The sequence below is a fragment of the Lolium rigidum genome, chromosome 2 (genome assembly GCF_022539505.1).
Source record: "Lolium rigidum isolate FL_2022 chromosome 2, APGP_CSIRO_Lrig_0.1, whole genome shotgun sequence".
NCBI classification, from domain to species: domain Eukaryota; kingdom Viridiplantae; phylum Streptophyta; class Magnoliopsida; order Poales; family Poaceae; genus Lolium; species Lolium rigidum.
This window is the reverse complement of record NC_061509.1, coordinates 54454481-54480529: the sequence shown is the minus strand read 5'-3', so window position 1 is coordinate 54480529 and position 26049 is coordinate 54454481. Positions and strand designations below refer to the sequence as shown.

The 26049-nt window shown below is 43.7% G+C and overlaps 2 protein-coding genes across 2 annotated transcripts; both read left to right on the top strand.

Annotated features, from left to right (window-relative positions):
• Positions 1–1117: 1117 nt before the first annotated feature.
• LOC124686484 (OVARIAN TUMOR DOMAIN-containing deubiquitinating enzyme 11-like) lies at positions 1118–4544 on the top strand. Its single transcript, XM_047220419.1, has 10 exons — positions 1118–1364; positions 1961–2166; positions 2436–2509; positions 2587–2641; positions 2866–2940; positions 3023–3096; positions 3202–3250; positions 3855–3939; positions 4140–4196; positions 4346–4544. The coding sequence occupies exons 2-10, from the start codon at positions 2005–2007 to the stop codon at positions 4387–4389; spliced, it is 675 nt and encodes a 224-aa protein (XP_047076375.1). The 5' UTR covers positions 1118–1364; positions 1961–2004; the 3' UTR covers positions 4390–4544.
• A 2924-nt stretch (positions 4545–7468) lies between these two features.
• Positions 7469–8704, top strand: LOC124689752. Its single transcript, XM_047223230.1, has 2 exons — positions 7469–8591; positions 8700–8704. The coding sequence occupies exons 1-2, from the start codon at positions 7469–7471 to the stop codon at positions 8702–8704; spliced, it is 1128 nt and encodes a 375-aa protein (XP_047079186.1).
• Positions 8705–26049: the final 17345 nt, after the last annotated feature.

The window sequence follows — 26049 nt, the reverse complement described above, 5'->3', positions numbered from 1 at the left end:
AGCAGGCCGCCTCATTAAAAACCTTCCAGCCCCCGTAGGTGCCCTGGTAAGGAAAAGAGTGCGTAAGAAACCTGCTGCCAAAGGGTTACACAGTGTTCATACAATCAAGCGCGATCAGGTCCTGAACGCAGTCAGGCGCTGAGTCTCGCAAATAATCAGAGAAGCCTGATTTACCAAGCTGGGTTAGAACATGAGCGACCCCATTACAGACTCTATCTATTTTAATGATGGAAATGTCTTGGAAAATCTTCAGAAGTTCACGAATCTCCAAGATGGAAGTCCAGCAAGCTGAGCGTTCCTCCAGGTCGCTTGATATCGCATGCACGGCACGCAGGCAGTCTGTTTCAATTGTAGCTGGCCAACATTGTAGGTGCACTAATTGGCGAAGCCCATGGAGGCAAGCAGTTACCTCAGCCTCCTCCGCACTCCCACAATTAGGAACAGGTTTCCATTCAGTAACAAGAGGGGAGCCCCTATGGTCTCTGATAATGATGCCAATCCCAGCCATCTTTGACGAAGAATCCCACCCAGTGTCGACATTGGCTTTGACTGCGCCGGCCACTGGGCGGGTCCATGAAGTTGTACCACAGTCGTTGTCATCGCCTTCCCTTACCACTGAATTGTGATAATTAACCAGGTACGGGAATACCGACGCTTTACCATCTCCATGCACTATATTGTTTCGGTGATGCCAGGACCGCCATAGAAGAAAGATAATCTTGGGTCTCTGGTCCTTGGGAGCATTGTTCAAATCTGATACTTCGTTCACTAATGTGACACCTTTTAAATAGTTTATAAAGTGGACTACATACGGACCAAATGAATGAGTTTACACACATTTAGATATATTATTAAAAATAAAAGCTAAAAGGTCTGAATGGAGGTTGTGTCTATGAATTGCCTTTTTAATGGGAGGACATTTCTCTAGCAAGTCACATGCGAAGACTTTGTCAAATTCGAAGTTTTAAGTCTGTAGTTGTAGTGATATGTATACTGATATATCTGTACATTTTGTGACGTATACATGCGATCTCGGTGTTTCCAACATCCAGATTGAAAAATTGTCTGAACAAATGCTTTGGCATTCACGAAAACGAATGACAAAAATACCCTCCAGCTCGAGCACTTGCTGTTCTCTTCTTGCTTCCTCTCCCGGCGGTTGGCTTCCCTCCCTGCTCGTCTCAATTCCCCACGCCACCATCCTTCAGCTCGCTCCGGCGAGCACGCTTCCGCACCTCCTGCCGCGGCAGCACGCCACCCGGAACGAATTCCCCTACCAAAGCCCTCGCCCGTCTCCCTCCTCCGCTCTACTGGGCCGGCGCCGAGTCGAGATCCACCCGGGGCCGGACTCATTTCTGCCGTCGGTAAGGAACCCTAACCTACCTGGATTGTCCTTGGAGGTATCTTCTGGTACTTTGTTTGATGCAAGCAGTCTGTAATCAAAATGTTTTCTCGCTGGGATGGATGCTCCAATTCGTCCGTTCTGTTGCTGCGTGGAGTAATAGTGGCAGCTCATTTTTCCAAATGAATTTGGGGGTTCAGCTGAACTCGCATGCCCCAGCGCTTAGGTCTGCCACTGTTAGTGCTGCATAGGCTCGGAGTAGTACTATTTAGTGGAGAGCTAGTAGTAGATTTCAGTTCAGGAAAAGTGGTAGCAGCAGATTGTGATGTGAGCACCTACTCTATAATATAGGATTTCCTGCATTTGAAAATGAATTACTGCGTGTTTACTGTTTAGTATGTCAGCTCTCTATTCTTCGTGAAATGGGCACCTAGAAAACTCTGTGTATGCTTCAGTATTGATATCTGATGTGCAGCCCTAGAATCGAAGCCATTAAACCTTATGTACTGACCAAGAACTTGTTTTACGATTGTGCTTGTTGTCCATGTGATATGTTGGTGTGTGCTTTGAAGTGTTAAAATTGTTTGATCACCAAACTCTGTTTTCGTTTCTTTGCAGTCTACAGTGAACCCGTACCTTCTCAATGCTCTTTCTGAGTTAGCATGTCTGAACCACAGGATCATGTTAGTAAAAGCTCCTGCTCGAGTATTAGCACCAGTACTCAGGGGAGCGATGACGACGGGACCGTTGGTGCCCTTTTAACTGAGGCAAAGAACAATGGGCGTAGTCTTGGAAAGCGGCTGTCTCACTTAGATTCGCTCCCGGTACTAATTCTATCAGTTATTGAAAATATGTGTTTTTCATTGTTTTGCTGCCATCTGATCCTTTTAAATCTGCCATATCTCTGTTGACTTGGTTGGCATGAAATGAAACTTGAATGTGAAGCCTTGAATAAAAATTGTAACAATGGACGGTCTAGTGTAGAACAGTATTATATATTTTCATTATTGAATCTAATCACTATCCTCCAAGTTCCTTACGTTTCTAATACCTCCCCTTCCTATCAAGTTACTGATGCCGTCCTTATTTGCAGCACACTCCTCGAGTCAATGGGAAAATTCCCGATTTTAATAATGCAACAATAGACCATGAATCATTATTGGAAAGGTAAATGTTGCATTTTGTTATTGCTTTTCCCCCTCTTTTTATATTAGATTCATTTACCTCACACTTCTTTTTGAAAGATTGGGCACTTACGGCTTAGCTGAATATCAGATAGAAGGAGATGGTAATTGCCAGGTTAGTTTATTACATGCTTGACAGAGTATATTGTGTTTATAAAGTAAAATATTAAGAGGATTTTTTTCTGCTACATTCCTTGAATCCATCCTACATTTTCTGTATCTTCTTCCCATAAGTAAATGTTAATGTCTTATAATATATTTTTACAGCTCATCTTCCAGGTGAACTTTTTTACTGTACCTTCAATGCTTCCTAATTTTTCTTATGTGTTTTATCTACAGTTTCGAGCTCTGGCAGACCAGATATTCCGCAATCCTGACTATCACAGACATGTGAGGAAGGCAGTAGTCAAGCAGGTAAATCGCCATTTCCCTCTCTTTATCTATATCTATTTTTCATGATATGTGGTTATGCTGAAACAACATATCTATGTTTTAGCTAAAGGAATTCAGGAAACACTATGAAGGCTATGTACCATTGGACTACAAGGTTTACTTGAAGAAAATGAAAAGGTTATGTACTTCCAGTCCATAGCAGATTTGAGAGTCTGATCACGTTTACAGTTCAGTTTGTTGCTCATCTCCTTATTCATAGCTATATTATTTTTGATTCTGTAGATCTGGGGAATGGGGAGATCATGTTACCTTACAAGCAGCTGCAGACCGGGTACTATAACACTTCCAAGATGGCTGGTTATTTTTGATACGAGTACTTCTGGCATATAGTACTTGTAGATTGAGTTAGATGTTTTCATTTTCTAATAAAATGCCTTTTAAAAATACGAAGTTAGTAATATACTGTTTACTTATTTTAGTAGAAATAACTATGTATTCATTGCTTTAAGATCGTTTCTGTTATTACGGTTGGTTTGGTAAACTACCAAATGTGTGTTTTATCCCTATATATGATCTTCGTGCATCTAAATTGGCAAGCAAAATCATGTTTCATACTGAGTTGCTTATTTTTTTCATGATTACCACACATGCTATGCATCTAAATTGGCAAGCAAAATCATGTTTTTCATACTGAGTTGCTTATTTTTTCATGATTACCACACATGCTATCATTCACCCTTTAATGCTTCTTACACTTCATTTTGGAGTTACATCTTCTGTTAATGAGATGCACTTTTATATTGTTTAAATAACATGGTCCACTTTTTTATATGAATGTCACAGAAGTCCAAGCTACCAGTACCCAGTTGTTTCAATATTAAGAGGTGCCTTGTATCAGGTTTAGTTTATCTGATACCTTTTTATTGTTAAATCAGTTTGGTGCCAAAATTTGCCTGCTGACATCGTTTAGAGACACATGCCTAATCGAGATAGTCCCCAGGGATGTTGCTCCTACAAGAGGTTAGAGCTGAGATCTTGCTTTTCCCAAAGCTGACTTATTCTGTTCCATGTCGGACTTACAATGTCCTATTAATTCTGAACTACTCTCTTACTGTGGCAACCCTTCATTGTAGTAATATTTCCCCGCTGTTAGCTGCTAAATAACCTATCCTCAAATGCAGTAAATTAGGTGCTTATCATACCCTTGTTCCCTCTTGCAGAGCTTTGGCTAAGTTTCTGGTGCGAAGTACACTACAATTCCTTATATGCAAATGAAGGTGAGCAGTATTTTGCTCGTTGATACCAGCCACTTGTAACATCATTTTTGTGCTTACATTTGGAAATATCGAATGTAGTATGTATGTCATCGGTTAGTAGGCCCAGTTCACATGAGCTTGCACTCATCATATAATCAATTCTTTGGCAGATCTTCCGACGCGGAAGTCTAAAAAGAAGCACTGGCTGTTCTAGGTAGGGTTTGTTGGTTCTTAGTCCAGCAGCATCTGTATTCATTTTATGTAACCTTATTTCATTCTGCTGATGCTGTAAGTTGTAATATGGACCTGGGAGAAAACAGACTCGTGTAAGCTTATTTTACTGTACAGTGAAATGCTGAAAATGTTCTATTTGTTTGCAAGGAAGACGAGACAGAAACTAGATGTGCACAGTGCAGTTGCCATAGTTAAGCAGGACTGGGAGGTTACCATATTTTGTTCCTTCTTTCTTAGTGGAAGTGATGGATAATCCTTTTCATGAAATCTCTTCTGTTGTGCGTGTGTAAGAAAATAATGTTTGTGAAGTGGTCTATATGGCTACAAGCAAATAGATAAATAGTAACTTAGTGTCAAAATAATGCATTTGTCTATAACAAAGGTGTCAAAAACCTATTTATATTCATGTACAGAACTCCCAAGATTCGATTCTATCTAGACCTTTCTCTTTGTTTTCACCTTCGACTTTGTTGTTTAGGTAGTGAGTTAATTGTAAGAATTAGTGATCGGCTTTCCGAGGTAGTTTCTCGAGTTACCCAAACAGCTGGTTTTGACTGATATCTGGCCGTAGTTGTCCTTATTATCAGAAGCATTTTCAAAATCGATCGATGATGTACGCAACCACAATATAGTGTTACCTACCTAGTTATAATATGTGCCTAAGATACCATCATGAGAGATAGCACCAGTGTTTATTTCGCAAGTATCAACAATCCCCACGAGCTTGCGCCTTGTTGCTCCTTACTTTGCGTAGTCACCCGCAAACATGTGCTTGAACGAGTTGAATGAGTGAGTAGGGTGTACAAGGAGATAAAATAACTCACAACTACCAAGACTTGATTAGAACCATAATATCAAAATCATATTTTAAAATATGTCAGAAAATCCATACTAATTTAGTAGTATCATCATTATAATGATATGATTTGAGATGTTGCTGAATCTGAATTACTTCTCTTCCAGTAGTGTTTTGGAAAAAAAAGATATATTTGCAAACGTTAAATTAATCCAAGGGTTCTCGTCGAAATCGATGAGGATAACACAATTGGTCGCACTTTGATTGCGCATATTGGTTGTGTTGTCCTTATCATCAGAAGCGTTTTCAAAACCGATCAATTATATACCTACCAAGCAATAATACGTGTGCGGGATACTATCATCAGAGTTCATATATATTTGACTAGTATATCAAGAGCCACGACCAGTCTCCATTGCACCTTGTGTTACTAGTTGGTTTTCCAAATCCTCAAAGCAACACACAAACATATTTTTGAAGGAGGAGTAAGGTGTAGAAGGGGTAAAAAATAATGCCCAGGCACCAGTACAACATTAGAAAAATGAAGGACATATAAACTAGTGAAGTATGGTAATCATACGCCATACGTCTTTTCTAGGAATAGGATACATTAGGGAAGAAATAACATTTCGTACACGGGACTAGGCAGCAACGACGTTGCTCAGTTTCACATCGAAGTAGTGGAGTGCTGATGGGTTACTCTGAGGCTCTCTAGAACTCTAGGTCCAGATAGAACAGCTGTCCTGCAATGCTCATCGTGGTGTTATTTGACGCGTCGCTCCGCGTGAGATGCTAGGACCACATGAAAAGGGTTGAGTTGCTACGGACTCCTTAAACCGACCAAGGTGGCTTTCAAAAAAAAGATTGGGCTTAATGCGACATCTTGAGCCAATAAGCGATGAGCTAGGCCCGTTCTTTCCCTATCGTCTTGTTTCCGTGTCATTAGTGAAGCCTCGTAAGAGTAAGAATAATAGTGTAGCTGGAAGCCGGCTATAGTAGTTTGACATGTTATTTGTAGTTAATTTATAGCTAGCATGTATAATTATGGACTATAAAAATATAGTACTTTCACAATATATATGGTCCACCTTTTAGGTTCACAAAGTGCCTAGAAGCATGTGCTAGCCTAACTCTTGCATGAAAGCTCAGTTTCCTTCTCTCGCCTAATCTCTTTCATCCAACTAAGCAAGAACATAATATTTTATGTCTTATAGCATGCTGATTGGATCTTATTGTACTTGCTCTAACTCGTGACCTGAAACCGTCGACGGCGACGTAATCATGGTAAGACAATATTGACTGTCTCCTCCTATAATGATGTCGGTTAATGCTCGGCCGCAATGTGTCCGCAATTGTTCAACTGTTCAGTCTATTCATGTATTAGGCTGCGCATAATCATTTTTGTACCACCCTTCCATCACCTCTCAATGTTGCTGCTATTTTTCTTGTCAGTTTCTTGTTCCTCGGCATACTTCTTCATTCATGTAATGTCGATGACGCCTTTGTATATACCAAGCTGAGTTACTGTTGCTCTTTTTAGGGTTTTCCATGCTCATCGATCAGGATCTCTGAATAGGAATTGCTCACATGGTGGATGACTTCCAAACAATCTTGTGACGTTGATATGAAACCATCGACTGCTTGGATCGATTCGTTTTTGTATCACTTTAGCTTATTCCACATCTGTTGTTCATAGTTTTTTTTTCTTATTACGTTCAAATTGGATTCCTATTGTGTGAAGTCAACCGCACAGCTATTGCTCATGAAAAGTCGATGGGTAGAGGATATCGGTTATGTGTATAGCAACCTTGGAGCTTATATTTCTTTTTAAGATGGGCGGGAGCAACAACACGTGCCTTCATGGTCTAGTATATAGCAAAACTAGCCGCCTATTTCAATCTATCAATTAAAATGGTATTAGAAAAATATTTATAGCCCCAACACCATTCAAAGCAAGTAGAAGAACAATTCACATGTCAAAATTCAAATTCAGTGCTAGTCTTTTTTGTCGTTTATCACCACATTGTATTTACACAATGCAATCAAAACAACTGAGTAGTAGTAATATTCTTGTGCTGGAAAAATGTGAGGATGATCGAGAATTTGATTGATGTACATGAGCTATTTTTTTGAGCAGAGCCCCGCCCATAAAAAAACCTAAAGAGAAAGAAAAAAAACTCAAGGTTATCTTCATGAATCTGGTCAGGCCCAACATTTCACTGCACGCTCTCTCCTCAGTCCAAGCCCAGACCTAGCAAGCTCCATGGCGCCGCCGGACGAGCTCATCGAGGAGATCCTCCTCCGCCTCCCTCCGGACGAGCCGTCGTGCCTCGTCCGCGCCTCGCTCGTCTGCAAGCCCTGGAGACGCATCATCTCGCACCGCAGGTTCCGCCGCCGCCTCCACGAGCTCCACGGGAGACCCCCCGTACTGGGCTTCCTCCGAAACAACCCCAAGGCCGTAAAAGACTTCGTCGCCACCACAGCCTCAGCCTTCTCCCTCGCCGTCCCAGGTGACTACCTGGCCCTCGACTACCGCCATGGCCGCGCGCTTCTCCTCGACATGGTTCCGGGTTGGGGTGAGCTCGTGTTGTGGGATCCAATCACTGGCGACCAGGAGCGCGTGCCGGTGCCAGAGGCGATGTGGGACAACACGTTCCAGGGAGACAACCCAACCGCAGCCATTGTCTGTGCGGCGGCCGGGTGCGACCACCGCGGCTGTCACTGGAGGAGGCCCTTTCACTTGGTGATGGTCTATTCTGACAGCTACCAAGACGAGGAGTATCTGGAGTGGGTCACATGGGCGTGCTCCTACTCGTCGGAGACCGGTGAGTGGGGCGACGTGAGGTGGATCCAAATTTCGGCTGTGGACTTCAGACTCCACACCACCAGCGTGCTCGTAGGGGACTCTCTGCTCTACTTCATGTCCTCCTATCGTGGAACAATCATCGAGTACGACTTGGCCGGGGAGGATGCTACCACCATCTCGCCCCCGGAGTTCGAGGGGTACGGTTCAGTGGCCCTCATTCTCACCGAGGATGGTGGATTAGGAGTTGCTCAATTTTCTCCAGACTGTGGTCTCAACATATGGTCGAGGTTGGTTAGTGACGACAATGACGCAGCACTATGGGTAAAGAGCGAGGTCATCTGCCTGGACAATCTGCTCCCAGCTGATGCTCTCGAGGAGGAGGAGGTAAGGCTTTTGAGCTTTGCCGAGAGTGCAAATGTGCTTTTCATCAAAACGCCTGCCAGAATCTTTACAATCGAGCTACACTCAGAGCGAGTGAGGAACGTGTGTGAGGATGATGATGATGATAACGACGATGACTCGTGCTCTTTGGTTCCAATTGAAGGCTTCTACACTCCATTGGCGTCTCAAGGCGAAGAAGGTGAACACACTACTAATTTTATCTGTTCACCCCCCTGCTTCATCACAAAGAAAAACGAATTTTCTTGCTTATATACAGTAATGACAGCTCTGAATTGTCTTGATTCAGCTTGAAGAACTGAAGCAAGCAGCCACAAGCCATCTGTCATGGATGGTGGATGAGACAGAGGGTTGCCTCAGTGGCAACCTATGAGCAGTGCTGCGCCAAGATTCGTAATGTTTATTTTGTTGCAATCTTGCATGACCTTTTTGTTGTTGTTGTGGTGACCATGTTATCATGGCATTTCTTTCCTTATGTGCTGTCACAAGATTGTGGACTATATCTTGTGGTCTAAAAGTGCCATTTTTCTGCCATGTAGTAGTCTGAAATATCATATTTGCAATCCAAAGTAGAGTATTGCATTGCAATCTCCCCAGGATTTGTTTCTTCCGAGGTTCTAGTGTCTAAATGTACCTTCAGTTATGTTGCACATGCCAGTGTACATGTGGGATTGAGCTCTGATCACTAGAGGGAAATACCAATTAGATAATGGCTTGATGCCAGTATCTTGTCAATTTTGGTTGGTCTTACTTGATTAGTTTCTTCATTCAGTCCAAGAAACCTATATGTTTGGTGTCCAACATTGGAGGTGAGTACATTATGCAATATATCTTTTGTTATGCAAATCACGTAAGTTGCATCTGAAAAAGGCCAGTCAGACTTTGTTGGCTGGCTGACAAAGCTGATAACAAATCTAGTAACTGAAGGGAAACTGGAATTTATTCATATTATGATTTTTGTTTTCATGGGCCTAGTGCTGTATCAACTAGGAAAAACGATTTCCCTTGCTTACAATGGACAATAATTTTTCTGAAGTGCACTGAATAGACTACAATGTGCAAAAGATTATACACAGAAAAGCAACCCGCCTGTTGCTCTCAGAAGTCAGAAAGAGGCAAAAAAATTTAAATAAAACTGATGACAACTGCTAGAAAATTGTTTACATCTATCATTATCTATTTTTCATGATATCCGATTATGCTGTAATAACATCTCTCTGTTTTAGCTAAAGGAATTCAGGAAACACTCTGAAGGCTGTGTTCTTGAAGTAAATGAAAAGGTATGTACTTTCTGTTTATAGCAGAATTGAGATGCTGATCACGTGTGTCCGCCAAGGCTCTAGGAGGTGCCGGAGAATCAAAATTTAATCCTTCCTCTGGCTGCTCTTCAAGCGCATACTGTCCGGCGACAGTAATGAGATGATTAGAAAAAAGGAGACATGAGAGATGGCGTGACAACGTCGATGGGGCGGCGACGGCTGTGGAGGACTGATGGGGCATGGGCGCATGGCAGGGTAGTGGTGTGGAGACGGCGGCGGCGGTAGAGGGCTGACACAATCCGCGATGGGGGCAGGCGGAGAGGGTGACCATGTTCGGTGCTTCCTTCACAAAGGGCGGTTTGGTAGCCTGTTTCTGATTCGTGGTTCACTGCCGCAGCGCTGCAAGCACACTTGCGCGTCCAGAACGAGCTATGGATCGAAATTGGCTTGTTGTTTAGTAGGTCGGGCTGCATCGGTTGGGCCAAAAAAGACTTTCTGTTTGTTTGCCGGTTTGTTTGCCTGCAGCCAAGCTCAAATCTCGATGGAGATGAGATTAGACCTGTTTGGTACCATCCAGGCATGCCTAAGATTACCTCTTCTCTACAACGGGTAGCCTTACCATGCTCTCACCTCCCATCACACATAAATCACAGTTCATGATAGTTGGAAACTTACGAAGCATAGCAGTTCACAAAATCAGCCCTAGCTATTACGAATGGTAGTTCATAACACGATGCTCCCTAGCTACTACGAATGACAGTTTATCATCACGGGGTAGTTCAACATATGGGGATCAAATTGGGGTTCGAGAAGAAGGGGATCATAGAGGGGTTCTTCTTCACTTCTTCTCAGATGTTGGTGTTGCCTCTAGCTTCCCACATTGCGTCTGCCCACTCTTGGCTCTTCACCTTCCATGCATCATTGTCGCATGCTTCCACGTCATGGCCGGTCTCTACTTCATCAAAATTGACACCTCTTCGAAGAACTCATCCTCATCCCAACCTAGGATCCAGTTGTGAAGAATGCAACAAGCAAGGACCAACTTTACTTAGTCTCAAACGTGTGGAACGGTTTCTGGTCAAGGACCTTGAACCTATTCTTCAATGCAGTAAAGGCCATCTCAATGGCGACTCAAACGCTCGAGTGTCTCAGATTGAACAACTCTCTCGCATTCAGAGGTCGGTACTTCGTAGAGAACTCGTTGAGGTGGTACCTTATTTTCCTGAAGGGAGGTAGAATTCCAGGTCGGCATGCATATCTAGCATCTCCAAGGTAGAACTTACCCTCAGGGATGTGTAACCCATCAGACCTTGACAAGCTGTCGGCCAGGATGCTCGCATCATGAGATGAACCCTCCCACCCAGCAAGCACGTAGGTGAACCTTATATCGAAATCCACAACTGCTAGCACGTTCTGGCTGGTGTAGTGCTTCCTCCTGCGAAATGATGTAGACATTGATCTCGGTACCTTTGCAGTGACATGAGTACCATCAATAGCCTCAATGCAATCCTCATGTTTCTGACGGTAGGACACATCTGATAGGTAGAAGAAACATGATTTTGTACTCACCCTGAAATAGAGGAACCACCTGTAGCTGTTCTTGATCTTGGTTGGTGTGTTCATTGATGCTAGCTTGATCATTTCACCTCTGAGCTCCCCAATTGCGTACAAGACCTGCTGGAAGTACCGAGAGATAGTATCCGTGGATTATCTGAATGTGTTATGATGACTCTGAACCTCTGGTTATGACCGACGACATGAAGAAACATTGCGACTTGTTCTTCGACGGTTGTGTGGATGCTATCAGTCAGCAGTACCCCTGAACGTTTTCACAAGTGCATAGAAAGGAGCTCTTCTTATCTGTAGCATCTGGATAGCCTCTACGTCGTTGCAGTTGTAGATGTTGTTTTGGTTGACAATCCTCTCTTGATCACATTGTAACATAGGTCCGTAAGTCACACGAGGAAAAGAAGCATGCATATCTGCTCTCTTGTGCACCATTAGGATCCAGGCTTGTATGCAAACGATGAGTGCTGCGGCGTGATACACAAACTAGAGTTGATCGGTCTACTCAATCAAGATCTATGCATTACGAACGGTCTTATCGAATCCAACTAGTTCTACGAACATGAATCTAACACTACAGTAGAGCAGAGGAGTTTCCCCTGACCTCCGTCATGGCGGACGAAGGACACGGCCGAAAGCCACCGCAGATGTGCGCAGGCTCCGCCGCGGCTGGAGAAGAGGACCCTGGTCCGGCGCTGGAGACCGAAGGTAGATGCGCGCTGCCAGGGTCGCCACCGCCGGTGCGAAAATTGGGGGAATGCAAAATTTGGGAGGGGGCTAATGTAGAGGGTAACCGAAGAGGGAGGTTACCCCTACATTTGCCGCGCAACGCCGCTGGGATTTTGGCTTCTCCCGCCATGCTGAGGCAGAGCTCCCGCACGAACGGCGTTGTCAATTTTCGTCTCGCCAGGGCCTGGCCCTGAAGAAACTGTCAAACCGGGCGTTCCTCCGGGGCCTGTCCCAGGGTGCTTTAAACCCATGCTATGCAAGAACGCGAGTGCGCCTATGAAACTAAACGGCCCACAAAATGTTGGGCCAATGCGAGCTAAGGAACACCCAGGCAACCAACCGCGCCCAAAACCATCACAAAATAAAACGACATGTGAAATTGCAATTGTACCCGTCAGCTAGATGAAAACTGAGCACGGGATTAATACTAGTGAACCGCCTAAAATGCCTTTAATGGCCAATTATATGAATTTGGATGTAGTATTGCAAATATGGGCCGTTGGATCAAGAAAATAAACGAACTGAAATCCTTTGATGTACTGTAAAAGAACTGATAAATAATAATTTTGAGCGTCAAAATAATGCATTCGTTCGTAAGCAAAGGTGTACTGAGTGTCCAAAACCTAATTTGTAATCAGCAACGAGCTTCCAAGATTCAAATCTCTCTAAATCCTTCTCTCTCTCTCTCTCTTTTCAGCTTTGGTTACGTTGCTGAAGTCATGATGTAATTGTATGGATTAGTGACGGGATCTACGATAGAGTTTCTCGGCTTCACCATCGCACTTTAATTGCAGTTAGATTAGTCATAGTGGGGAGTAACATATAGTAGTATCATTCATATGACACTACTCTATGTTACTACCTTCATAATGCATAATAACTTAGATATAGTATCATGCATGAATGTATTAATTAGCTTGTAGACTCATTCAATCTTGAAAAGTGTGATATTATGGTAACATAGCTAGTTACTACAACCATCTCTTTTTTCATTTAATATCATGTCATATCATCAATTTGCCTAGTTAGTAATGCATGTAGCTCTATGTTACTATCTTAGTTACTACTAATATGAGTAGTCTTACGGCTTGGCCTGTAGTTGTTCTTGTCACCAGAAAGGATCAGCAAGATACACATGCAGTATAGTGTTACCTACCAAGCAATAATATGGGCTCAAGTTACCAACAGGAGGGCTACGTCATTATATATTTCACGAGTATCAAGAGTCACCGCTGAGTCTTCCTTGTGCCTTGATACTTGTTAGTTTGCCTAGCGATTTTCAGTGTTGTTTTAGTGGTGGTTGTATACTGTTGCTAGAGCTGCGATGCTGTAGCGGGATTTTTATTTCTTAGTTTTCTCTTTCTTTTTTGTTGTTGTGTGCATCCGTAATATTTTAGAGCATTGCGTTATTGTAGAGACTATGTGTAATTGGTATTCTTCGATATTAATATATTCCCTTTATCGAAAAAGCAACACGTAAATATGTGCTTGAACAAGGAAAGTTTAGGAGACAAAAAAGATAATGCGCGAGAGAATGAAGTACAAAGAGCTAGCAAAGTATAGTAAATGTGCGCTGTGAATAGGAGACGTTGGGGAAGAAATAAATTTTAGTGCTTAGACATAGGGAGCAAGCTCAGACTTCCGATGGTTTCAGAGCTTGGCTATAACCTCGGTCAACCTCAATGCTCGTCCTTTGCTCCGGGCTGCAATGGCTCGCAGTTCTCTACCTTGTTGCCTTGTCGTTGATGAATTGGTGGTCAACGCGGTGGGGTGCCATCTAAGATTGGAGGGGAGGGAATTGCTAGCCTTGCCCACTCCATGGGTTCCTGATGCGGGAAGCGTGATGGCCTAGACGATAAGCGTAAGTTCATCGAATGTGTGGGAGGAGATGAGGGAAGATGTGAGATTGATCTAATGTACAATGTACAAGCTCCAGCTGGAACAAGGCTTGTGAGCACCACCTCATTAGAACCATTAGTTGATAACCGAATCTTCAAATGTGTCAGAAATTCATATTAGTTTTGTATCTTTTTAAAAATGTAGTTTGACATGTTGTTAAACATTAAATAGATTTCCTCTCCCGAGCAATTACAAGTGATTAGTTTTGAACAAGCTCAATGAAATGTGGCAATGCATTCTACCGCATGGTTTCCATGTAATACATGTGTATAGCATGTTCCTTTCATCTATACAATTATTTGCATTTGCCTCTTGCTAATTAATGTGGAGTAATTTTAAAGTGACACTACCCTCTATAGATTATCTTGGCCATTAGATCAACATAAATGAACGGCCAATATCATTTGGGAGCATCTTAAAATTTGTGGTTATAATAATTATCAATCAAGGGTCATGTTTCTATCCAAGTTGTGGACCAATAATGTTTGATAACACAAACATATTTGCAAAACTAAATTAATCCCTGTCTGATTGATCAAGATCCAGTAAGATGACTTGAATAACACACGATTTGGTTGCACTTAATTGCATACATTGGTAGTGTTGTCCTTGTCATCAAATGTGTTTTCAACACGGATCAATGATACACACAGTGCAGTGTTACCAACCAAGCAATTACATGTACATGTGCGAGATTCTACCATCCGATCAAGTACCAATATATATTGACTTGTATGAAGATCCACCACCAATCTCTCTTGCCCCTTGATACTGGTTAGTTTGCCAACTCTTTTGAAGCGACACACAATATGTGCTTGACCGAGGGGGAGGAGAGACTAAGGTGTAGAAGGGGGACAATAACATCCCACTAGGAATAAAACCACGAAAAATGTAGGAGAAAAAACCAGTGAAAGGTGGTAATCATACATCTTCTCTAGAAATAGGAGACACTAGGAAACAAATGACTATTTATGCACAGAGCTAGGCGGAACCATGTTCCTCCTCAGTCTCACATTACCAGTAGTTGATAGCTGGTGGGTTATTCTGAGGCTCTTTCGGTCGATTTGAGGCTCTTGAAGTTGCATATACTCTTCCTGAGACTCGCTGAGATGGAACAGCCCAGACGCACGCAACTAGTTGAGCAGCCCCTAATCATAGCGACCTATTACAGAACAAACCTCAGATGATTTTCTTGTGGATTTCGGAATTCATCTCCGGTTTAACAAACCACAAGTGATAAAAGGATAAAGGATGCCAAGTACAAGCGCACTATGACCAAAGGTGCAAACCAACTTTTGGTATTTTCATTTTTCTCATCTACCCTCTATAATAATATAAGATAAGCAAAAAAAGAAAGACAACTAGTATAAAAGACAACTAATACGTAATAATATGTGCCCAAGAGACCATCATGAGAGATAGCACCACTATTTATTTCGCAAGTATCAACAATTGCGCCTTGTTGCTTGTTAGTTTGCCTAGCCACGTGCTTGCAATCAACACTTGATCAGGATGCGGCTTGCCTGTGCCCGCTGTATGCAACCATCTGTGCGACCAAGATGCCTGAAAGCCATCGAACGGTTGTGCCTTCGGTACGATCTGCTCGTCCCGTTTCTCTCTCAAAAAAGTAAAAATACAGCTCCTATACCAATTCCCTTACGTAATATATTCTTATTACAACATTAGAACTATAAACAAAATTGAAGGGAGATACTCTTCGCCCAGTAACACATAGAACAAAAAACACATATGCACGCCAATATCTAATCTGCCGCTAATGCAGATAGAGAAAAAGGAGGTTGAATCAATCGAGAGTTGAACCAGGGCAAAACACCCGATTACCCCTTCTCCAATTGAATAACGTCTCCCATCCCTGATTGATTCTTCAAGGACTATCATGGCATGCATGAGAAATTCAACTCTAACTCCGGTCGGCCCCTAGTCCCGCTTCCCGCGCCGCCATCTGGTGAGACCACCGAGCCACCACCAGCCGTTATGCGCAAGGACGCGGTTGCCGGGAAGGAACCAGCGCCGGGAGGAACTGCGGCGCGGTTGCGCTCGTCCAGGTCGAGGCTCCACAGCCGTGTATCTTCTTGGAGTGTGTCGTGGCGACATCTTCTTGGAGTGTGTCGTGGCGAGATTTGTCGACGGGATGGGGCGGTGGACGGAGGTCGGGAGCACGCCTAGAGGTCTCGCTGAAAGGCAGACCTTCCGTTGCTTCAGTTCTTCTTCCAACTCGATCTCTCTCCAAGAAGATACACGAACCGGAAAGAATACGGAAGGGGAAAGATGAGCATATGTACACCACATAGATACAAGCGGAGCTATGTTTTTGCAGGTGTTTTTGAAAAAAGAAAAAGCCTTTTTTTGCGGGTAAAAAAAAAAGCTTTAACCGGCAGGTGCGGGAGGCACAACCTTTCGATGGCTTCAAGACGTCAGGTCGCATCGATCGTCGCACGGAGGCGGCACAGGCAAGCCGCGTCCCATAGTTGTTGTCTTACGTCTTGTAGACACCAAACAGATCCTGTAAAACTAAAAAGAGAAGTATTCAAGACATGTAGAGCATCGCTGCCCTCGCGCACGACCATGCACTTGCAAGCAGTGCCAGGGGTGCATGCGGGCCTGCCCTCGCTGTCATCGCTGATAGTCCCTTGCGGTATCCCTGCCAGAGCTCTCTGGTGCTCGTCTCCGTCCTTGCCGGCAGCCGCAACGACTTCGCAAGCCGCGCTAGCTCGTCCTTTCCGGCGGTTCAAGTTTGAGTAGTAATTCGTTTTCATGTGTGATTTGCAGAAGATGTAGGCGAAGGCAGCACATGAAAACAAGCCGCGTGCGCGTTTGGGTCTGGCCGGACGCGGTCTAGCACCGTGCATTCCAAGGAAAGGTGGCCTGGCGGGTTGAGGTGCGGTTTCAACGGCAAAGAGGAAAGCCATGCTCAGGGCATCTCCAGCGGCGCGACCCATTTTATCGTCCGCATGCGTCCGTTTGCGTCGGTTGAAATGGTCGAAATCGACCGCGCGTCCATTTGCGTCAGGGGTGGCTCCAGCGGCACGACGCATTTTTTTTGCCGGATCATTTTTTTAAACATGAAACATAATTTACATAGTTAAAACATGAAAAAAAAAACTAACGCCTACTGCTGCTCCTCGTTGCTGTCGAGCACGATGAGCTCCGGTATCACCCACGGCCAGTTGCCATCCGGGGGAGCGTACGCCGGGCGCGCCGGCGGTGCTGGAGGTGGAGGCGCCCAGGACTGTGGCTGTGGCGGTGGCGGAGGCGCCCAGGGATACCGCTGTGGCGGCGGTGGAGGAGGCGCCCAGGGCTGCGGCTGTGGAGGAGGAGCCCAGGGGTTGAACGGCGGTGGTTGTGGCGCCGCCGAGTCCTGTAGCGTCTGTCGAAGGACTTCATCCTCCGACAGGCCCGGCGGCATGACGCCGATGGCGTAGCGGGACAGCGGCGGTTGCACAGGCGCGTCGTTCTCGGAGACGAGGACGCCGAGCTTCACCATCTCGTCGTTCGTCATGTTCTCCGGGAACTCAAAATTGCGGCCCTCCGCCATGGCCTGCTGCCATTCGTGGAAGACGGCCGCGACGTAGTCGTCGCTGTCGTCCTTCACCTCCTCGTTATGGTACGCGAGCGCCTCGATGTAGTCGTCCTCGTCGTCGTAGGTGGCGTATGCGTCGTCGTCGCGGTCGTCGTCATCATTGTGGTGCGCGCGCGTCGGCGCCTGCTGACGACGCGTCGGCGCCTCCTGTCTTCGTGGACGAGTCGGCGGTGCATCCGCGAAGGGAAAATCCCTGTCGCCCATGAAGCCCGCCCTTCTTCTCTTATCCGTCTCGGTCGACAGATACGTACGCCAACTGTCGGAGTCGATGGCGTACGCCGGATCGGTGCGGAGGTCCGGCGGCAGGTACCGTCTCCTTCGCCGGATCTCCGCGGTTATCAGGCTCGCGCGCAGGAACTGGAGGGATGGGCACCCGGCGGCAGCTGAGCCGCCAGCCGCCAGGCAGTTGCACGCCGGACCAGGCCTCGCACGGCAACCATTTGCCGTGCATTAGCCTCCCCAGCGTGACAGGGAGCGGCACCCTCTTGCTGCCGCTGCCGGAGGCCTCGAAGTCATTCTTCTTCCCCATGGCGCTGCGGCGGTGGTGGTGCGAGTGTAGGTGTGGGCGAAGGAGAAACGAGGCCGGTGGTCTTTTAAGGGTGGCCGCGCGCGGGATACGATGCCATTGAAAGCGGCGCGCAAGCCCGGCCGCCCGTCGATGCTGCGCGCGAAACAGTGCAGCCGTGCCATTGATGGCGAAGATTGCGACGCAGACGCGGAAGCGCTGACCGCTGAAGTGATGCCCTCGATGCAGACTCGCTGCCAGGCGGGTCCAGTGGAGACGCGAGCGGACACTTTGCGCGTCGCGTTCGCAGAGACGCAAACCGGCGGATATTTGCAGCAGATTTGCGTCTGCATCGCACCGCTGGAGAGGGTGCCAGACGCATTTTCTGTCAAGATAGACGCAAACGGTCGCTCAGCGTCCGTTTGCATCGCGTCGCTGGAGATGCCCTCATGGCAATACGGACGTCCATGCCGAGGACGGCAACGCGCGCGCGGGGACGGCCAAGCCGACGACGCCCAAGGCAACGCGGACGTCCACGACCATGGAGACGACGGCAACACAGCCACACGGACGGACACGCAAATGGCAGCAGCATGATCGCAGTGCCGTGTGGTGAGCATGCATGGTCGCCATCGACCTGCATCTAATCTTTGTCGGATCAATCTTGAGGGAACGCTAAGAGCGCATTAGATTGTGGCAAGGAAGGAGTACCAAATTTGCCCTTCGGTGAAAATTTACTACTACTCATCTTGGTCAGTAGTATTGATTGATTCGAGCCATTGGATTTGCTGGTTCAACGGCCCATATTATCCGGTCACTACCGTAAAAGCACCTAGTTTAAAATATGTCGGAAAAACGATACTAAAATTTAGTATCATATTTATTATATAATTCGAGATGCTTGCTGAACCTGAATTAGATCTCTTCCAGTATTGTTTTGGAAAACAAGACATATTTGCAAACGGTTAAATTTATCCAAAGGTTCTCGCCGATTGAAATCCAGTAAGATAGCATGATTGGTCGCACTTTGATTGCACACATTGGTTGTGTTGTCCTTGTCATCAGAAGCGTTTTCAAAACCGATCAATGATATACCTACCAAGCAATAATACGTGTGGGGGAACTATCATCAGAGTTAGAACCAATATATTTTTGACTAGTAGTATATATTGTGGCCAGGTCGACCACGAGTGTGCGGAAGCAGTAGGCAACCGGCACAGCACCGTCCGCGACATGCTTGGGCAGCGGCGGCATGGATGGTTGCGTGGGCGGTGGCCGTGGCTGGGCTCTGGCGCTGGACTGCTACTGCGTCAGGTGGATAGGAAATGGGATAAGAAGCCAGCCACTTTATTTAGGACCACATGCTCGTTCCCACGTCACAAACCGCACAACACACTGCATTAGACATGTGATCACCAGGTTTCATCCGAAAACATTACTTAGTTTCCTATAACTTTGCATTGTCATAAATGGAAGTTGTCGGAGTCATATCACAAGATATGTGGTTTAAGCTATTCTACATCCCATGCATATTACACCCTTTTACCATGGCAGTCTTAGGTGTATCGTGTTTTAGGAATGATACATGAACATGTGAACTCATGCAGTGATGTCCCACCCCTTTCTTACATACATATAAAATACTAGCAGAAGGCACATGATATGCATGTGGTGGTTTATCAGGTCATAGCTTGCACAAGCACAAATTATTTAAAGTGGAATGCAAGGGTCACATTTACTAGATTGTCAGGTCGAGTACCACTGTGAGAACTCTAGAGAGATCCTTGTCAGCCTCATTTTGGCCCAGGCCGTACTAAGAGAATCTCAGAATCATATGTTGTTCGATCAATCATATTGAGAGATGATTAATGGTTGATATTCATCATGTGAATAAAATAATAGGCTAATAATTTCTTGTACGTCATGACGATGGATAATCAAAATTCAAAACTGGTGTACTATATAGTGGTATAAATTTTTCACTAGATGACACTCTAGGGGCTTGAGGGGTGTAAGGTATTTGTCGCTAGATAATATTGAGGTGGCATGATTGGATATATGGGATATGCCACGAGAAGACACTAAGGAGACAAGATTGGATCTATAAGATATTCCAGTGGACAATGCATGAGTAAAGCAACAACATGACTGGATCTATCACCGGATAACACTGTAGCAGAATGGCTGGATTTGATCTACGGGATCTGTTACGGGACAACACTACGGTGGTATGGTTGGATCTATGGGACCTGCCACTAGACTACCTAATGATTTAGAATAGGATCATAGATAGATTCCTCGAGGTGCTCAAGATCCTATGGAGGGAGTGTGTCATGAATGAACCTTTGCGAACCTTAGAGTTAAAGTAATTTGTTTTTCCTTTGCAAAAGCTTAGGACTTTATACATTTGATTCCAAACTGTATCTAAGGAGGCTCGAGGTGTAGGAATTGAAGGAAGGCAGGACATGGAGTAAGTAGCAAGGCTTTGAGGTTTTGTCATATGGTGGCTTAATTGTTCTATTAAAAATACAAGGGGTTGGTTCCCTTCATTTTTGATTGGGTCGACAAGGGGCAGGATATCTAGGTAAACGCCATACTTACACTTTTAAAAAAAAATTATAATGGGCACGTGGAGGGTGCATGGCCTCACCGAAGTCTATCTCACCCCGACTATAGGTCTGTATCTCCCTCATTAAAATTTTCACCTATATATTTTCCCGTGATTTTCAGAACCCCGCAAGGTCTCAGCATGTTGTTTTCTACTCTTGTTTCCAAAATCCTAGATTGTTTCATTATCATTGAGCAAAGAAAGTATTTTGATCAAAGGTAACAAGAATATCCACATTTTTGGAGTATATTGTAAATGCAGAATGTTAATATTTGGATCCCATTGTGATAGGCACCTTAAGATCAAAGTTGGAGCTTAGCTGGTGCTCCAACACTAATACAAAAAGTAAACATGAGAAGTACACACACACTAACATGGGAAGTGTACAAACGAAACATGAAAATACAGACAGTGCATACAAATACATACCAAAAAATCACTTTTTGTGAACTCATATTTATGGATTTCTGCATAAGAATATAAAAATATATTAATGCAAAAGTAAAAGAGAAAGGTGTAAGCAATATGGATATATGTAGTATGTATATTACACATTACAAATATATGTGAGTTACGATTAAAAAAAAGGAATGATATCACACATGCATATATAAGGGAGAGTGAAAATATATACACCATCACTAGTTAATTTGCTTATAGACAATATAACCACACATAAAAGTGCTAAAGACATGCTTAGTTGTCTATAACTTTGCATTGTCATAAATGGAAATTGTAGGAACCATATCACAAGATATCATTAGGTTTAAGCTATGGTACATCCCATGAATATTTTGCCCTTTTACAATGGCATTCTTAGGTGTACCGTGCTTTAGGAATGATACATGGACGTGTGAACTCATGAAGTGATGCACTGTAAAGGCAAGGTGTAATTTGTCCCACCCCTTTCCTACATGAATATAAAATACTAGTAGAAGGTACATGATATTCGTGTGGTGGTTGATGAATGATGACCATTGCAAATAAGATCCCAACATACATCTATATTTTAGGAACCAAAATTAACAATAAAATGTTAAAACCACTTTATGTAAGCCATAGTAGTCTTACACTCCTTTTTATGTTCACTAATGTGCTTTTGGTATTTATCATAGCAGATTACCAGCCTCTGTTGTAGAACATGCTAGACTTTAAGAAATTATGGTCAAGAGTAGCTTTTTTGTCTTGATTAATTTATAAAACATGCACTCGCTTGGTAGTCACATCACATATGTACTCGTGCAAGTACATATTATTTAAAATAGCATGCAAGGGTCACATTTACTGGATCGTGAGGTCGAGCTCTACTATGAGAACTCTAGAGAGATCCTTGTCAACCTCATTTTGGCGCAGGCTGTAATGAGTGAATACCAGAAAACATTGGTGTTTGATCAATCACATCGAGAGCTCATAAATGGTTGATATTCACCATGTGAAGAAAATAAACGGCTAAGAATTTCTTATACGTCATGACGATGGCTAATCATAGTTCAAAAGCTGGTGTATTATATAGTGGTATAGATTTGTCACCAAATGACACTCAGGGTGCTTGAGAGGAATAAGGTATTTGTGAATAAATAACATTGAGGTGGCAGTATTTGATATATGGCATCTGCCACCAAATGACACTAAGGAGACAATATTGGATCTATACTATATTCCACTGGACAATGCATGAGTAAAGCAACAACATGATTGGATCTATCACCGGACAACATCATAGTGGAATGGTTGGATTTGATCTATGGGATTTCTTACGGGACGACACTAGAGTGGTAGGGTTGGATGTATGGGATCTGCCACTAGACTACACTAGGACTATACAACAGGAACAGAGAGAGATTTCTCGAGGTGTGCATGACCCGATGGAGGGAGAGTGTTAGGAAATGAACCTTTGCCAACCTTAGAATTGAAGTCATTTGTTTTTTCTTTGCAATACTTTAGGAGTTTATTTAGTTTATTTTAAATTGTATCTAAGGGAATGCCACGAGGTGTAGGAATTGGAGGAAGCCAAACCATTGAATAAGTAGGAAGGTTTTGTTATATGGTGGATTAATTGTTCTATTCAAAATACCAGGAGTTGGTTCCCTTCATTTTCGATTGGATCCACAAGGGGAGGGGTATCTATGTAAAGGACACACATACACTTCTAAAAATCTTATAATGGGGCACGTGGAGGGTGACATGGTACTACCGAAGTCTATCTCACCCCAAAATCTAGTTCAATGTTTCCCTCATCAAAAATTTCACCTAAATATTTTTCCCGCGATTTTCAAAACCTTGCATCCCAAGGTTTCAGCCTGTTATTTTCTATTCCTGTTTCCAAAATCCTAGATTGTTGCATCAACATCGAAAATAGAGAGCATTTTGACCAAAGGTGGTGCAACATCATCAAGAACAACAAGAATATCAACACTTTTTGGAGGATATTGTAAATGTAGAATGTGAATATTTGGATCCCGTTATGGGAATAGGCACCTTATGATCAAAGTTGGAGGTTAGCTGGTAGTACAACACCAATACAAGAAGTAAACATGAGAAGTAGACACTCACTAAAATGGGAAGTACGTGTACAAACTAAACTAGAAATTACACACATACAAATACATACATTAAATTCGTACATACTATTTTTCCGTGAATTCATTCTTATGGATTTTTACATAAGAATATAAAAATATATTAGTGCAAAATTAGAATATCAAGGTGTAAGCAATATGGATATACATAGTACATACATTACACAGTACAAATATATGTGAATTACGATAAAAAGGAATGATCTCACACATGCTTAGATAAGGGACAATGAAAATATATACACCATCACTAGTTAACTTGATTATAGACAATATAACCACACATAGAATACTTACTACTCAATCTTGACCAATGCTAAACTTGATCAGTAGAATAACATTGGAACTAAGTGTTCTAGTATTTTGTTTAGGGGTAGATTTTTGAGAGGCCGCACAATAATAATACTTAGACTATTTATTCTATTGAGAGTGGATTTGTTGCCACCGGTTGGCACAGCCCCCCTACAGGCTGCCGTCGGATGGTGCGTTTGAGATTGGTGCTAACAGCCACGGCCCGGGATGCGATGCATTTAGCACTAGCCAAAAGCTGCTGAACAGCCCGGATCCCTAATTAGGCACCGACGTGTAGACGATCTGCAGAACGATGCAGCGTGAGATTCGCTGCATGTACCAGCCTTTTGTTGTTTGCATCGTTGTCCATGGCAGGCAAGCATGAGAGTATGTAATGTCCCAGGTTTAGAGACGATCGAGGGGTAGATTTTAGAAAGGGATGTGCATTGCATTGTAATTTACGGGGAAATTTCGCGCTTTTAAAACAAAACTGCATCGAAGGGGGACAGGTTTCTCTCTCGACACCTTACAGGGTTAGGGTTTCGAGAGTGCGATGAACTTGTTCCTACTTGTCTAAAATTAGGGTTTTGAGAAGAGAGAAGTGATAATTGCATTAAAATCTTAAGTTGTATGATTGAATTACAAGTTAAGTGGTATGTCTGAATTCAAACCAAATTTGAATTTGAATTTCAAATTCAAACATCAAATAATCATCACATAATTCAAATTTGAGATAATTTCATAAACAAATACCATTAAGCAATAATATAAGTAATACAACTATTACACTAAGCTCAATAAGGAAAACTTGGGCTTTATTGATCATCACACACATAATACATTGTCTTTACAATATTCAGATTTGAATTATGAAATTTACAACAAACTACAAGAATTGAATAAATAGAAAAAGAAAGAAAAAGGAAATTACAATTCAATGATCTATCCTAAATACTACAAGATCATCTTCACTTGATCTTGGACTTGATGACCTCCATAGTCATCTTGATCAATTCTTGATACCTGCACATAAAACAACAAAGAGCACATTATGCCAAGTGGCATTGCCACTTGGCAGGTTAGCAAATAATGGAAATGAAGAGGATATGATCAAGTCTCTGCCGAGCAGATCCATGCCACAGACAGAAACAAGTCCAAGTGCACAGCACTAGCACACACACACGACCGAGGCTGCTCACACGACGGTGTGCATGCAGCACACCACACACACACGGCTGATGAGTCACAACAGGCTGCCAGGCCTTGTTGTCGACCGGAGATGGAGGTGGAGATCATATAAAGTCTCCACGAGTAAACCCTAACCATTGCCATCGACGAATTGCACTCGGTAAGCCACCAAGAACAAGTCAAGAACTCAAGAACAAGCTTGAACAACTCACTGCTGTTCAACATATCTTCACCACCACAACGAAATAACCAGGAAGCATCAAGCCACGAGGAGGAGCAGGGCAAGCCAAACTAACCACCGGAAGCAAAACCTCTACACCAACATCCAATTCTAGGAGCTGGAGTGAGGTATACAAATCATCCTGAACAAACCAGATGGTTTTGTTCATAAATAAGCATATGCACCAATCACACATAAGCAAAAGGGTAGATACCCTATGTTTGTGTCATCCTATGGCTAACTAGTCATTTGGTTCAAGCAAACATAGAGAACAGCCAGTAGAGATCATCCAGGGAACATTGGTTGTGTCTACACATGGACACAACCAGAGAAATCCAACATAGATTCAAAACCCTGGCCAGATACCAGGCTCACTTGACAACCAGAGCTAGCTAAGCCATCAGACATGATAGACTATCATGTGTCTATCTAGATTATCAACATCAAAAGCATCTGGCAACCAGAAATGGTAAGGCCAGTAAGCAACAATCCACCACGACCAGTTCTCGAGAAGTGGGAGCTACCATGACAGCACCAAGTGGCTGTCAGGGCTACCTCAAACCACAGCCAACATTCCCAGCACTTATATCATTACCCAGAAGGGTTCAAATGAAGCTAGGGTTCCCAATAAATGATTGGCATCCCTCTAGCTTCACCAAATCCACTCATATGATCATCACTGCAGAGCAGTTCACATCATTTATCTACTTAATGAATCAAAGCTACACAGATAAATGAAACAGAGAAGTAAGCTATGCACCGAGGCCATGCAGATGATCCAATGGATCATTGCGAGACGATGGCGAGGGCTTGAGCAAACACCAAGGAATACAAACACAAGCCGAGTGTGTTACACCGACATCGGGAGAGCATCGGCTAGACACAAGAATGAAACGAAGACCATTCACCAAGCAACTGATGATCATAAGATCATCAGGACTTGACCAAGCATGCTAGAACCAAGCCTAGCATCAACACCTTAACCATATAAATTAAATGGCCTCAGAACAGGAACAATGGCATAGCAGGCAATCAAATATATGACATATAATTGAATGCAGTAACACATCATCAAGGGAGGGTGTTGTCTAGACCACAAGCATGCTCAAGGGAGCATGTCCATGAATTATAGCACACTGAAGAGCACCCAGGTGCACTGGTTCTTGCAAATTAGCAAGAATTGCACACTGCAAT

What these genes read in the sequence shown, in the direction of transcription:
- LOC124686484 (XM_047220419.1), top strand. Translation starts at nt 2,005, where the DNA reads ATGTCTGAACCACAGGATCATGTTAGTAAAAGCTCCTGCTCGAGTATT. An exon ending in AAGGAGATGGTAATTGCCAG is followed by an intron (nt 2,642 to 2,865) that starts GTTAGTTTATTA and finishes TTTTATCTACAG; the next exon opens with TTTCGAGCTCTGGCAGACCA. An exon ending in GGAAGGCAGTAGTCAAGCAG is followed by an intron (nt 2,941 to 3,022) that starts GTAAATCGCCAT and finishes TCTATGTTTTAG; the next exon opens with CTAAAGGAATTCAGGAAACA.
- LOC124689752 (XM_047223230.1), top strand. Translation starts at nt 7,469, where the DNA reads ATGGCGCCGCCGGACGAGCTCATCGAGGAGATCCTCCTCCGCCTCCCT.